Raw genomic sequence first — 15,376 nt, forward strand, 5'->3', positions numbered from 1 at the left:
CCGCGGTGGCTCATGCCTGTAATCTCAGCACTTTGGGAGGCCGAGGCGGGCGGATCACGAGGTCATGAGTTCGAGACCAGCCTGGCCAACACAGTGAACCCCTGTCTCTACTTGAAAAAAAAAAAAAGCCTGTAGTCCCACCTACTCGGGAGGCTGAAGTAGGAGAATCGCTTGAACCCGGGAGGCAGAGATCGTGGTGAGCGGAGATCGCGCCGCTGCACTCCAGCCTGGGCAACAGAGCGAGACTCCGTCTCCAAAAGAAAAAAAAAAGTATGAAACGATGAGTACAATGCAATGAGTCGCCCGCCGCCTGCCAAACCTACCCCGCAGCTCCAGACTGCCGCCTGCGCCGAGCCTAGGCCACCGAGCCTGACGGAAACTGCCGCTCCTGAACGCGTATCCCAGTCCCGCAGCTGACCAATCGGAGCCCGCCCTTCCGGGGCCCGCCCCCTTCCAGGAATCGACCTCCGGACCGGCCTCGAAAATTGACCAACCGGTTGTGTAGTTCCGCTCTTGGTCCCGCCCCCATGTTGAAACTGCCGCTTCGGATCGCGGAGTAACGCTGGCCAGGCGTCCCGGCCCTGCCCCTCACCTGACCAATCAGGACGGCCGGCGGAGGCTCAGCCCCCAGCCGGCGACCCGGGGCGGTTCAGGCGGCGGCGGCGGCGGCGGCGGCGGCGGCGGCTGCGGCGCGAATCGGAGGATTCTGCCGGGTGAGTGAGGGGAGGCGGCACTGAAGTGGAGCGGAAGGGCTCTGCAGCAGGCCCCACGTGCATTCCCGCGAGGGGCTCGGGGGCTGCAGTGGAAAAGAAGGGGAGGCTGCGTCTGCCTCTGCCGGGGTCCCGCCTCGGCGTCCGCCCGCTGGGTCTCTGTTACCTCTGCGGCCCTGGTGTTTCTGGAGCGTCGCTTTCCCGATGCCTCTGCTCAGTGTTTCCTTTCCAAAGCGCGACCAGGGCCAGGGGAAGGCAAGGCCAGCTGTGCCCTTTGACCCCGTGCGAAAGCGGCGACCCTCTGATACAGGGGTGTGGCCCAGAGCTACTTGGTCAGTTAGGGGTGGGGGCCGGGATCTTTGTCCTGCGAATCAAGCAGTTGGCCCCCCTTGACTGCATCTCCGTGCCCCCCAGCCCTGTGGGGTCATATACGTGTGGGAGGGTCCCTGGGTAGTAGGCTTCTTTCTGCTCCAGACCTTGCGCCCGATCCTGAGGATACTTGGAGGTGGGGGGCAAGGGCTGGGAGGAGGAGGCGGAGTTTTCCCAGGCTCCCCCACACTTCCAGGGAAAGGCTTTCCAAGAAACCTGAACTCATCTACCCTGGAGTCAAATTTGGTTCAGATCTTGCCTCTTGCTAGCTGTGTGACTTGAGGCAAATTGCTTAACTTCTCTGAGCTTTGGTTTCTTCATTTGTAAAAAGAAAGTGAAGGAGGAAGGGAGGGCAGGAAAGGAGGAAGAATCCCTTTTGAAGCCTGGTTTGTATTGGGTTCACCAGTTATAAAGCACGGTTGTCCAAACCACTGCTTAGGAGGTGGAGGCTGCAGTGAGCCTGGAAAAAAAGGAAGCATGACCTTGCCCCAGCCATTTTGGTAATAATAGACGTTTATTGAATGCTTACTATGTACCACTGTAAGCACTGTATTAAGTAAGCATTGTGCTAAGTACTTTGTTTTTTGTATTTTGTGTGTGTGTCAGTCTTGCTTTCACCCAGTCTGGAGTGCAATAGTGTGATCTCTGCTCACTGCAACCTCTGCCTCCCAGGTTCAAGCGATTCTCCTGCCTCAGCAGCCTCCTGAGTAGCTGGGATTACAGGCACCCACCACCATGCCTAGCTAATTGTTTTGTTGTTGTTGTTGTTGTTGTTGTTTTTGAGATGGAGTCTCACCCCATCACACAGGCTGGAGTGCAATGGCGCGATCTCGGCTCACCACAACCTCCGCCTCCCAGGTTCAGGTGATTCTCCTGCCTCAGCCTCCCGAGTAGCTGGGATTACAGGCGCGCGTCACCACGCCCGGCTAATTTTTGTATTTTTAGTAGCAACAGGGCCTCTCGCCATGTTGGCTAGGCTTGCCTCAAACTCCTGACCTCAAGTGATCTTCTGCCTCAGCCTCCCAAAGTGCTGGGATTACAGACGTGAGCCACTTGGCCTGTTTTTCGTATTTTTTTTTTTTTTTTTTTTTTTTTACATTGATGTGACCATGGCTCACTGCAGCCTGGGCCTTCTGGGCTAAAGCGATCCTCGAGTAGCTGGAGCCACAGACGAGTGCCACCACGGCTAGCTAATTAAAAAAAATTTTTGTTTTTTTGTAGAAAAAAATGTTTATACAAATGTTGCCCAGGCTTAACATGCTTTCTTTAATTCTAACAACAATCGTATGAGGTAGGTACTGTTGTCTTCCAGCAGATGAGGAAACTGAGGCACAGAGAAGTTAAATAACTCGCCTGAGGCAGTACAGTTAAAAAGTGTCAAATGGGGGTCTCTGGCACCACAGGGCACCTTACTGAGCCCCGTGTCCTGCTCTCTTGACTTCAAGTAGAAGAGCTGGGGCAGGAACCCAGCCCTGAGGACATCCTGTGGCCCAGGGGCAAGTGACACCTGCTGCAGGAGGCCCGGGATGGTGGAGGCTGAGGACCTGGCGCAGCTGCGGCTGCTCAACCTGGAGCTCCTGAGGCAGCTGTGGGTGGGGCAGGATGCTGTGCGGCGGTCAGTGACCAGGGCAGCCTTAGAGGTACGTGCCTGCCTTGGGAACCCCAGAGGAAGTGGCTACCTGACCTTCAGGCCAGCGTCCAGGCTTCTGGGCTCATCTTGTTCAACACCCCCATTTTACTGATGATGGGATATTGAGGGCTGGGGAGGCAAGAGACTCGCCTTAGTCACTGCTGAGGCCAGAGCAGGATGAGGACACAGGCCTTGGTACCTGGCGTAGGACCCGTGGGTATGTTCTAGCAGCCACTCCCTGGGTGACCCCGCCCCTCTCTCCAGTCAAGCCTGGAATCCAGCAGCTACAATTCAGAGACTCCATTGACCCCAGAGACGTCCTCAACTTCCTTGAGCACCTCCTGCCCACGGGGCCGGTGTCCTGTGTGGAGCTCACCAGATGCCTGCCGAGGGGACCCCCGTGATGTGGCCAGATCGAGGGTGGCCTCTCTTCCACCTGCCAAATGCCAGCACCAGGAGTCCCTGGGCCGACCGAGACCCCACTCAGCACCCTCCCTGGGCACCTCAAGCCTGAGGGACCCAGAGCCCTCAGCGGGGCTAGGTGATCCAGGACCCCAGGAGGCACAGCCCCCGAGGTCCATCCTGGCTCCACAGAGCAAGCTGTCCAAGGTAATGTGGGAGAGCGGGACATCTGCTGATGGGAGGAGCTTCCTTGGGCCTCAGTTTCCCTATCTGACACATGTGCTTGTGGGCAGCCTCCCTTGCAGAACAAGAAGCTCCTGGGAGATACTGTGAGTTGGGTCTGGCTCAGCCTAAATGCTCGCTAAGCGTTAGCTGTGAGTTTCTCAGCACTTTGAGAAGAGGCCAGGCTTTGTTCACAGCCACACATAAAGTGAGGTCAAACATTTCCATTCTTGCTCTTGTGACCTTGGCTGAGCCCTGGGCTCCAAGTCAGGGTGTAAGTTGACACACAGTCTCTCTGTCCCTTGAGGTGCGACTTCCTCTGGGCCAGGCCTCCTGGCTTAGTCCTTGCCCCACTGTGCTTCCCTCCTCAGCCCAGGGTGACCTTCTCTGAGGAGTCTGCAGTTCCTGAGAGGAGCTGGCGCCTCAGGCCATACCTGGGCTATGACTGGATTGCAGGTAAGGCCTGCTGCTGCCCGGCACACACTTGGCCTGGGAGTGGGAGGTGGAGGCCTGGGCTCCTCCATGCTCCTATCTCAGCCTCCACCCGGTGCTGTTGCTTGTTTCTCTGACGACCGTGCCATCCTCCTTGGGGAGCACCCAATTTTTTTTTTTTTTTTTTTGAGACGGAGTCTTACTCTGTTACCCAGGCTGGAGTGCAGTAGTGCGATGTTGGCTCACAGCAACCTCCACCTCCCAGGTTCAAGTGATTCTCGTCCCTCGGCCTCCCGAGTAGCTGGGATTATAGGCGAGCACCACCACGCCTGGCTAATTTTTTGTGTTTTTAGTAGAGATGGTGTTTCCCCATCTTGGCCAGGCTGGTCTCAAACTACAGAGCTCAAGATATCCACCTACGTTGGACTCCCAAAGTGCTGGGATTACAGGGGTGAGCCACCGCCCCCCACAGCCACCTTTTGTTTTGTTTTGTTTTGTTTTATTATTTATTTATTTATTTATTTTTGAGATAGAGTCTTGCTCTGTCGCTCAGGCTGGAGTGCAATGGCGTGATCTCGGCTCACTGCAAGCTCTGCCTCCCGGATTCATGCCATTCTCCTGCCCCAACCTCCTAAGTAGCTGTGACTACAGCCGCCCGCCACCATGCCCGGCTAATTTTTTTGTATTTTTTTTTTAGTAGAGACGGGGTTTGACCGTGTTAGCCAGGATTGTGTCATTTCCTGACCTCGTGATCTGCCCGCCTTGGCCTCCTGACCTCATGATCTGCCCACCTCAGCCTCCCAAAGTGCTAGGATTACAGGCATGAGCCACTGGGCTGGCCTATTTATTTATTTATTTATTTATTTTGAGACAGAGTTTTACTCTTGTTGCCCAGGCTGGAGTGCAATGGTGTGATCTTGGCTTACTGCAACCTCTGCCTCCCAGGTTCAAGCCATTCTCCTGCCTCAGCCTCCCAAGTAGCTGGGATTACAGGTATGCGCCACCACGCCCAGCTCATTTTTGTATCTGTAATAGAGATGGGGTTTTACCATGTTGGCCAGGCTGCCCTTGAACTTCTGACCTCAGGTGATCTGCCCACTTCAGCCTTCCAAAGTGCTGGGATTACAGGCACGAACCACCATGCCTGGCCTTTTTTTTTTTTTTTTTTGAGACGGAGTCTCACTGTGCTCCCAGGCTGGAGTGCAGTGGCGTGATCTCGGCTCACTGCAAGCTCCGCCTCCCGGGTTCACGCCATTCTCCCACCTCAGCCTCCCAAGTAGCTGAGACTACAGGCGCCCGCCACCACGCCCGGCTAGTTTTTTGTATTTTTAGTAGAGACGGGGTTTCACCATGTTAGCCAGGATAGTCTCGATCTCCTGACCTCGTGATCCACTCGCCTCGGCCTCCCAAAGTGCTGGGATTACAGGCTTGAGCCACCGCGCCTGGCCTTTTTTTTTTTTTTTTTTTGCTTTTTAAGAGAAGACAGGCCAGGCACAGAGAAGTTACATAACTTGCCTGAGGCAGTACAGTTAAAGAGTGTCAAATGGGGTTCTCTGGCACCACAGGGCACCCGGTAATCCCAGCACTTTGGGAGGCTGAGGCAGGTGGATCACGAGGTCAGGAGTTCGAGACCAGCTTGACCAACATGGTCAAACCCCGTATCTACTAAAAATACAATAATTAACTGGGCGTGGTGGTCTGGGCCGGTAATCCCAGCTACTTGGGAGGCTGAGGCAAGAGAATCGCTTAAACCCGGGATGCGGAGGTTGCAGCGAGCCGAGATCGCGCCATTGCACTCCAGCTAGGGTGACAGAGCAAGACTCCGTCTCCAAAAAACAAACAAAAAAATGAGACGAGCAGTAGTGAGAAGAAGGGGGAAAGAGTAGAACAAAGAGTTTGGTCTGTCACTGACTGTGAGTAATCAATTGCGATAACTCACTACCTTCACACCAGCCTCTGAGCACCTTCTGAGCCATGTCTGCTCTCTCAACCTCCGGCACAGAGACGGTGCATCTGTTGAATGAATGAATGAGTCTCAGCTGCCCTATGTTTGAACATTGGTTATGTGCCAGGCCCCTGCACAACTCCATACCAATGCCAGCTCTTTTCACGCTACTGTCCAGCTCTCCCCAACAGCAACTTCAGCTGCCTTCTGGCTGGTTTCCTCCTGGCCTATGTCCCATTGTCCTTTGCGCTTGTGCGTGTGTGTGTGTTTGTGTGTTTGTGTAAATACATAACATAAAATTTACCACTGTAGCATTTTTTTTTTTTTGAGGCGTAGTTTCACTCTTGTTGCCCAGGCTGGAGCGCAGTGGCACGATCTCGGCTCACCACAACCTCCGCCTCCCAGGTTCAAGCAATTCTCCTGCCTCAGCCTCCTTAGTAGCTGGGATTATAGGCATGTGCCACCAGGCCCAGAGATGGGGTTTCTCCATGTTGGTCAGGCTGGTCTCGAGCTCCCGACCTCAGGTGATCCATCCGCCTCGGCCTCCCAAAGTGCTGGGATTACAGGCTTGAGCCACCGCGCCCGGCCAATTTTTGTATTTTTAATAGAGACAGAGTTTCACCATGTTGGCCAGGTTGGTCTCGAACTGACCTCAGGCGATCCACCCACCTCAGCCTCCCAAGTGCTGGAATTACAGGTGTGAGCCACCACGCCCAGCCACCTGTAGCATTTTTTAAGTGGACTGTTAAGTGGCATCAAGTATGTCCACACTGTTGAGCTATCATTCGTCTCCACAATTTTTCATCTTCCCAAAAACCTCTCTCCCCATTAAATAATTACTCCTATTCCCCCTCCCTCCAGCCCTGGACAGTCACCATTCTACTTTCTGTCCGTATGAATTTGACTCCTCTAGGGACCTTATATAAGTGAAATCATACAGCATTTGTTCTTTTGTACTGGCTTTTTTTATTTAACATAATGGCCTCAAGATTTATTCATGTTGTAGTGTGTGTCAGAATTCCCTTTCTTTTATTTATTTATTTTTTTGTTTTGTTTGGAGACAGAGTCGCACTGTATCGCCCAGGCTAGAGTGCAGTGGTATGATCTCGGCTCACTGCAACCTTCACCTCCTGGGTTGGAATGGTTCTTGTGCCTCAGCCTCCTGAGTAGCAGGGATTACAGGTGTGCGCCACCACACCCAGCTAATTTTTGTATTTTCAGTAGAGATGGGGTTTCACTGTGTTGGCCAGGCTGGTCTCGAACTGCTGCAGTCAAGTGATTCTCCTGCCTCGGCCTCCCAAAGTGCGAGGATTACAGGTGTGAGCTGCTGTGCCTGGCTGGAATTCCCTTCCTTTTTAGGGCTGAGTGACATTCCGTTGTGTGTAGATACCACATGTTGTTTATCCATTCATTCATGGATGGACACTTGGGTGGTTTCCATCTCTTGACTGTTGGGAATAATGCTGCCAGGGACGTAGTTGTGCACTGTCATTTTTGACATAGCAGCCAAAGGATATTTTTAAACATGGAAATCAGATCATGTCACTCCCCTGCTCAAAACTCCCCATGGACTTTTCCCAGCACTTACTGTAAAATCCAAAATCCCATTCTAGACTTACGAGGCATGATCTGGCCTCTACTGGCCCCATGATGATGTGACCTCCTGTCTTTCTTTCTTCCAGCCTTGCGGCCTCCTCTTTTTTTTTTTGAGATGGAGTCTTGCTCTGTTGCCCAGAGTCAAGTCCAGTGGTGTGATTTCTGCTCACTGCAACCTGCGCTTCCTTGGTTTAAGCGATTCTCCTTCCTCAGCCTCCCAGGTAGCTGGGATTACAGGCATCTACTACCATGCTCGGCTAATTTTTGTGTTTTTAGTAGAGACGGGGTTTCACCATGTTGGCCAGGCTGGTCTTGAACTCTTGACCTCAGGTGATCCGTCCACCTCGGCCTCCCAAAGTGCTGGGATTACACGCATAATGGGGTGACCACAGGCGTGGCAGGACCAGAAAGGAGGCCACGGCCAGGCATGGTGGCTCACACTTGTAATCCCAGCAATTTGGGAGGCCGAGGTGGGCGTCTCACTTGAGGTCAGGAGTTTGAGACCAGCCTGGCCATCATGGTGAAACCCTGTCTCTACTAAAAATACAAAAACTAGCTGGGTGTGGTGGTGGGCATCTGTAATCCCAGCTACTCAGGAGGCTGAGGCAGGAGAATTGTTTGAATCCAGGAAGTGGAGGTTGCAGTGAGCAGAGATCAAGCCACTGCACTCCAGCCTGGGTGACAAAGTGAGATTCTGTCTCAAAAAACAAAGACAGGTGCATTGTGGAGTTGCTGGGAGCAAGTGGTGGCGGGGACACAGGCCCTGCACTTGAGTACTTCCTGAACTCTCAGCTCACTGCCCTCCTTCCTGGTTCTGGGAAAATGGAGGCATCTGTCCCAATGCCTGCTCTTGGTCCATGCGCTCTGCTTCCGTGCCTTTCCCAAGGTGACTGTCCACGCTGCCACCTGGGCCCTGGCCCTGCTGCAGCGTGCTCCGCCCCTCTGCTTCTGGCTCCTCCAGGGTTTGCTTCCTGTGATCCTCTCTCTCTCTGTCCTGCATCCTCATCCTGCCCCTCAGCATGAACATGAACGTGCAGGAAGCATTCTGGGAGCTGGTTGTATCTCATGCTCCCTGCACCACGCACCGCTCCGAGCTGTGCTCCCTGTTCCTCCCGCTGACTCCTTTGCCCGTCACAATAAGCTTATTAGATAGGCGCCACCATGGTGGCCATTCACAGATGGGAAGGCTGAGGCCAGGTGAGACAGAATCTTACCAGCGGCTCACATCCAGTCGGGGTAAAGCCGCACCTGTTATTTCTCATCCCGATGCCACATTTCTACCTTTAGCCCACATTTGCTTCCAGTGACTGCCTATTGTCCTCGATAACAAAACTTCCTCTTCAAAAGGGCTGTCTAGCCTCATTGCCTTTAATTTCTCTCCACTACTATTTTTTTTTTTTTTTTTTGAGATGGAGTCTCTTTTTTTTTTTTTTTTTTTTTTTTTGAGACAGAGTCTCAGTCACTTCAGGTCGGTCTCTGCTCACTGCAAGCCCGGCCTTCAGGTTCACGCCATTCTCCTGCCTCAGCCTCCGAGTAGCTGGGACTATGGCCTCACCACTGCCTCGCTAGTTTTTTGTATTTTTTTTTTAGGTAGAGACGGGTTTCACCCATGTTAGCCAGGATGGTCTCGACTTCCCCGACCTTCATGATCTCAATCTGCCTCGCCTCCCAAAGTGCTGGGATTACAGGCTTGAGCCACCGCGCCCGGCCGGAGTCTCACTTTTTCACCCAGGCTGGAGTGCAGTGGAGTGATCTCGGCCCACTGCAACCTCTGCCTCCTAGGTTCAAGTGATTCTCATGTCTCAGCCACCTAAGTAGCTGGGACTACAGGCATGTGCCACTACGCTCAGCTAATTTTTGTATTTTTAGCCAGAGACAGGGTTTCGCCATCTTGGCCAGTCTGGTCTGGAACTCCCGATGTCAAGTGATCTGTCTGCCTTGGCCTTCCAAAGTGCTGGGATTACAGACATGAGCCACTGTGTCCAGCCTCCACTACTGTTTCTTAAATCAGGCTTCAGCTCCCAGCATTTCATCAACATGGCCCTCCGTTGGGTCATCAGTGGCCTCCGTGGTGCCAACTCCCCAGCTGAGCCCTCATCCACACCTTCCTTACCTTTCAGCAGCAGGGGACACAGTGGTCACTCCCTCCCTAAAGCACTTTCTCCCCTAGACTTCTAGCCCCATGCTTCCTGGCTCTACCCCATCTCTGTTGGTGCTCCTTCCCAGGCTCCCGGGGAAGGAAAGGTCCTTGTTCTGACCACTACACCCCTAGGCCTGGGACTCAGTCTTCTGACTCCTCTCTGTCTTCCCTCCTCCCTCTATGATCTCCCAAGTGCTGAGGCATTTGACACTTTCTCTACTTCTCCATTTTGTATCTCTAGCCCACATCTCTCCTCCGAATTCCAGACTTGTATATCCCGCTGTCTTCTCCACATCACCATGAAGTTTTTAACCTTCTGTCCGAAATCAGGGTCCTCATTTCCACGCCATCTGCTGTGCTCCTCCTGCAGTCTTGCCTGTCTCCACAAATGGCAACTCCACATACTAAATAGGTCAGGCCATTACCTTGGGATCGACCCTAATTCCCCCCTCCTTTTCACACCATCCTCATCTAGTCCATTAGCACATCCTGTTGACCCTGCCTTCAACATACTTTTAGAATCCGATTATAGATGCTGCTGGATTTACCATATAGCTACATCCTGATACACCCAACGTAAGTTGAAAATACTGTTTAGTCAAAAAGGCATATAAGGCCAGGCGCGGTGGCTCACACCTGTAATCCCAGCACTTTGGGAGGCTGAGGCAGGCGGATCACTTGAGGTCAGGAGTTCAAGACCACCCTGGCCAGCATACTGAAATCCCATCTCCACTGAAAGTACAAAAATTAATTGAGTGTGGTAGCACCCGCCTGTAATCCCAGCTGCTCGGGAGGCTGAGGCAGGAGAATCGCTGCAACCCCGGAGGCGGAGGTTGCAGTGAGCCGAGATCACGCCACCACACTCCAGCCTGGGCAGCAGAGTGAGACTCTGTCTCAGAAAAAAATAAATAACCAAACCAAAACAAAAAGGCATTTAATACACCTAACCTACCAAACATTCTAGCTTAGCTGAGCCTACCTTAAATGTGCGCAGAACACTGACCTTAGCCTACAGTTGGGCAAAATGATCTAACACAAGCCTTTTTTATAATGAAGTGTTGAATGTCTCATGTAACTTACTGATGTTCTGAATGTGATCACTTTTGTGCCATTGTAAAGTTCATAAATCATAACTTGAAAAATTCTGGCCAGGTGTGGCAGTGGCTCACGCCTGTAATCCCAGCACTTTGGGAGGCCAAGGCAGGTGGATCAGGCCAGGAGTTTGAGAACAGCCTGGCCAAGATGGTGAAACCCCTTCTCTACTAAAAATACAAAAATTAGCTGGGCGTGGTGGCGCATGCCTGTAATTCCAGCTATGTAGGTGGCTGAGACATGAGAATCTCTTGAACCTGGGAGGCAGAGGTTGCAGTGAGGTGAGATCGCTCCACTACACTCCAGCCTGGGCAACACAGTGAGATTCTCTCTCAGAAAAGTAAGAAAAGAAACATCCTAAGTCGAATCATGCTGAGTTGGGGGCTGCCCCTGCCTGTCCCCAGCTGAATCCTAACTGATGCCTCTACTTCCCCTCACCTTGAAGCAGCCAGAGGAGGAGTCCTATAAAAATATGTGGCCTATGTGATTGTGTCCCTCCCGGTCCCCAAACCCTCCTTGGGCTTCTTAACCTCATCTCCTCCACCCTTACTCCCTTCCTGCCACTTTCCCCTCCTGGCTGTTCCTCAGCTGAACCACACACGTGCCCACCCTTTGCACTTGCTCTTTCATCTGCCTGTGATGTCCTTCCTGGGAGGTCTCTGTGGCTCTTCCGTGTCTCTGCTCAGGGTCGTCACTCGGAGAGGCCTTCCCTGGCATGGCTGCCCTGCCATACTAGGCTCTGACCCTGCTCTCTTGCTTTCTGGCAGGTGTCACCATTCAGTCTTGTCTCACGGATTTTTTTTGGTGGCTAGTTCATCTCTTGCCACCTTACAGTGTAAGACTCATTAAGGCCGGGGGCTTTGTCTATCTAGTTCCTGGCACACGAAACAGCATCTAGCCCTGTCATAAGGTCTCTGTCGGCCGGGCACGGTGGCTCATGCCTGTAATCCTAGCACTTTGGGAGGCCGAGACGGGCGGATCACGAGGTCGGGAGATCGAGACCATCCTGGCTAACACGGTGAAACCCCGTCTCTACTAAAAACTACAAAAAACTAGCCGGGCGAGGTGGCGGGCGCCTGTAGTCCCAGCTACTCGGGAAGCTGAGGCAGGAGAATGGCGTGAACCCGGGAGGCGGAGCTTGCAGTGAGCTGAGATCCGGCCACTGCACTCCAGCCTGGGCGACAGAGTGAGACTCCGTCTCAAAAAAAAAAAAAAGTTCTCTGTCGATATTTTTTCCATGGATGGTTGGCTATGCATCAGGGTAGACAGACACTGAAACCAACCAACAGTCCCAGTGACTAGAGGGGCCCTCCTGGCCTGTTTGAGGCACAGTAGGGGTGAAGCAGGTGGCCTGGGGTGTCGGGCTGATCGTCTCTCCAAGCCTTGGCCGGTGGCCACACAGCAGCCCCCAGCCCCTCTCCCGTCAGCTGCCTGGTGCTTTGCCCACACCAGGGTCTCTGGACACCAGCTCTTCAATCGCCAGCCAGCCTGAGGCCTTCTTCTTGAAGCTGCAGGAGTTTCGGGAAACCAACAAGGAGGAGTGTATCTGTAGCCATCCTGAGTGAGCAGGGGTGGGCAAGGGTGGGCGAGGGTGGCTGAGCGGCTCTATCCCCCGGCCTGCTCATCCCCCTCGCCCTCTCAGACCCCAGGTCCTAGGCCTGCGTGACAGCAGTGGCAGTGGCGTGGAGGAAGACCATGAATGTGAGTGCGGGCCCTCGGCTAGGCCACTGAGTAGTTCAGCCTCACGCTGCCCTGGCCTCCCCTGCCACAGAGCGGTTCCATTTGAGGTTTGGGGCCTGGGGAGGCCCCTGAGGTGTTGAGACTGATGGAGGGAGGCTTGTTGTCTGGACAGGGTGGCCAAGCCCTGGTAGGGGTGGGGTGAGCTAAGACCTGGCCTCCGAATTAGGGGCTGCCCTGTGTGGCCCCATCCCAACCTTCCCAGCAGCGCCTCTGTGCTGGTGGGACTCCATCCCAGCTCCTGAGAGCCCCGGGAGGATGTTCCTCCCCACCCCTTAGGGCGTGGGCCCCAGGTTCTGGGAGGAAAGGGGTTAGAAGGAAATGGGCCAACTTGCTTCCCAGAGGATTGGCAGCCTGTGTGATTGGGGGCCGCTGGGGGCAGCACCGGGCCTGGGGACCTGGGGACCTGGGGACCTGGGGACCTGGGTTCCTGGCTCAGGGGGAGCTGCGGCTTCTCATGGGCCTCGCAGGCGTGTACTGTTACCGTGTCAACCGGCGCCTGTTCCCCGTGCCTGTGGATCCCGGCACCCCCTGCCGCCTGTGTAGGACACCACGAGACCAGCAGGGCCCTGGGACCCTGGCGCAGCCGGCGCAGGTCAGGTGAGTGACCAGAGTATTGGGACACCTGTGGGGACAGAGCCTGAACCACTGGTTTTAAGCGAGTAAAGATGGGCCTGGGCGTGGGCCCCCAACCGCCGGGAGGCTCCTCAGGGGTCCCCCACTGCACCCCTGCGCAGGGTGAGCATCCCGCTGTCCATCCTGGAACCCCCGCACCGGTACCGCATCCACCGGCGGAAGAGCTTTGACGCCTCCGACACACTGGCCCTGCCCCGGGTGAGCAGCCACGTGGGGCTGGATAGTGATGAGGGCGGGGCTGGCTCAGACTGGCCCAGGTCCCCAGGGAGGGTCACAGAGCAAGGCTGGGCTCGACAGTGGTGAGCACCCAAGTCTCTGGAGCACAGGCTGGGCCTCTTCCATCACCCACACCTGTCCCTAAGGGAGGTAGGACCTCCGCTCCACTTACCCTGGGGCTTCCAGGGTGGTCTGCCTGTAGGCTGGCATGAAATGAACGGACCCTGTTTATTGCGCTTTTGTGTACTGCAGGCACAGTCCTTAGGGGGCTTCTCTCAGGGAGCCCCCACAGCAGCCAGGAGGGCAGGCACTGCTGTACCCCCACCCTGCAGGTGGGGAGACCGAAGTGGAGTGGCAGGCGCCTTGCTGGAGGAGCTGGGATTTGAACCTAGGTCTCTGTGCTTCTTTTTTTTTTTTTTTTTTGAGACCGAGTTTTGTTCTTACTGCCCAGGCTGGAGTGCAGTGGCACGATCTTGGCTCACTGCAGCCTCCACCTGTAGTCCCAGCTACTTGGGAGGCTGAGGTGGGAGGATCACTTGAACCCGGGAGGCAGAGGCTTCACTGAGCCGAGATCTCACCACTGCACTGCAGCCTGGATGACAGAGTGAGACTCCATCTCAAAAAAAAAAAGAAAAAAGTCCTTTCCTGTGTCTCCAGGTCAGGATGGGGGCCCAGTGGCAACTCCGCCTGACTCTTAAATTGAGAGTAGGGCAGCTGGGGTCAGAGGAGGAGAAGGATGCAGAGGAAAGTCAGTTTGCTGGTCCATGAAATGGACATAACAGCGCCATCCTCAGGGATGTTGGTGGCGAGGTGGGGCTGGTCAGTGAAGCAATCCATGCGGGCGCTTGGAGAGCCCACAGCAGGAAGCGCCCTGTGAGTGTCACTGTCACCATCCTGTCCTCCTCCTATTTCAGCTCTTAGGGCCCCAGGGATGGCTGGATCTGCCAGGATAAGGAAGGAGAGACCTGGGGTAATCTTGTGGGTAGACACAGGCCCTGCCCTGGTGGGGGCCTCCTTCCTAATGGGAGGCACAGTCCCTCCCTGATGGGGGTCTGCCCAGTCAGCGGGGAGCCTGTCCCAGGCCAGGCACCTTTAACCCCTTGCCTTCCACAGCACTGCCTGCTGGGCTGGGACGTTTTCCCTCCGAAGTCTGAGAAAAGCTCAGCCCCCAAGAACCTGGACCTCTGGTCCTCTGTCTCTGCTGAGGTCCAGCACCAGAAGCTGTCAGGCACCAGCCCTTTTCGCCTGGTATGGCCCAGATCACATCCTAGCCTGGGGTGCCCCCCAGAGGGACAAAGACCTTGGAGCAGGCCTGGGGACTGCAGAGCCCCCTGGGGGGTAGGATTGGGGTGGGGAGGATGGAGCCTGGGGGTGTCTCTCTGCAGGGGTCCAGCCCTCTGGCCCTGACCCTAGCCATCCCCCGGAACTCCTCCGCTCCCTGCCGCCTGCCCTGCTCCACCCAGGAAGGCCACCCCGACTGCAAGATCCAGGAGGGAATGTGGCTGGAACTGGAGGTGACCTGTCCCTTTCAAGTGGCCCCCCTGAAATTTCCCTCTTCCCCATCCACGCCTTGCCAATGCAGGTGCCGCCCCCCACCCCGATCTGGTCAGTGCCCCAGGTCCCTCGGCCCCACGTCCCACGGCAGAAGCCTTGAGGACTGACTCCTGGAGGAGGACAGCATTCCCACCACCTCCAGCCTCTCACCTCTGGCAGGCGCACCCAGGAGATGGAAGCCCCTGCCCGCCCCGCTCAGGCCCGGCTGTCCTAGGTTGGGCAGGTGGGTAGGCCCAGGCTTGTCTGCTGCCTGGGTTCCAGAGAGGAAGGACCCTGGGGTGGAGGGTGAGGGATTCTGTGGAAATTTTAAAATAAAGCTCAGTGCTCTGCAGCTCAAGTCCCACGTGTGCTGGTTCCATCCTGCTCATGCACTTGGGGCCCAGAAGGCACTCTGGCCTCTCAGCCTGCCCTCCTGGCACCTGCAGAAAGAAGACATTGCGACCACCAGGACTGGGCAGTGTGCGTGCGTCACCATGAGGGTGGCTCCTTCCGCACATCCCCAGCTCTGGGTAGTGGCCTCCACCAGATGGGGGAGGGGGGTCCCCAAGGCAGGCTGGGCCAAGGTTATTAAAAAGTCATTTCAGGCTGGGCGCGGTGGCTCACGCCTGTAATCCCAGCACTCTGGGAGGCCGAGGCGGGCAGATCACGAGGTCAGGAGATCGAGACCACGGTAAAACCCCATCGCTACTAAAAAT

The 15,376-nt window shown here is 55.1% G+C and overlaps 1 protein-coding gene across 3 annotated transcripts; it reads left to right on the plus strand.

Moving 5' to 3' along the window:
* The first annotated feature begins 581 nt into the window (after positions 1 to 581).
* On the plus strand, positions 582 to 15,018 carry MIIP (migration and invasion inhibitory protein). 3 transcript variants are annotated; one of them, XM_017957252.3, is made up of 10 exons: positions 582 to 713; positions 2,528 to 2,719; positions 2,974 to 3,318; positions 3,705 to 3,789; positions 11,991 to 12,099; positions 12,181 to 12,239; positions 12,746 to 12,875; positions 13,013 to 13,109; positions 14,241 to 14,375; positions 14,710 to 15,018. In XM_017957252.3, exons 2-10 carry the CDS (start codon positions 2,606 to 2,608, stop codon positions 14,779 to 14,781), a joined length of 1,146 nt encoding a protein of 381 aa, XP_017812741.2. In that variant the 5' UTR covers positions 582 to 713; positions 2,528 to 2,605; the 3' UTR covers positions 14,782 to 15,018. The 3 variants fall into 3 exon arrangements, with proteins under 3 accessions (XP_017812741.2, XP_009193324.2, XP_017812743.2); XM_009195060.4 differs by having other exon boundaries at positions 585 to 713; positions 2,525 to 2,719; XM_017957254.3 differs by lacking the exon at positions 582 to 713 and adding an exon at positions 758 to 1,042.
* Positions 15,019 to 15,376: the final 358 nt, after the last annotated feature.

This window comes from Papio anubis, chromosome 1 (assembly GCF_008728515.1).
Source record: "Papio anubis isolate 15944 chromosome 1, Panubis1.0, whole genome shotgun sequence".
NCBI classification, from domain to species: domain Eukaryota; kingdom Metazoa; phylum Chordata; class Mammalia; order Primates; family Cercopithecidae; genus Papio; species Papio anubis.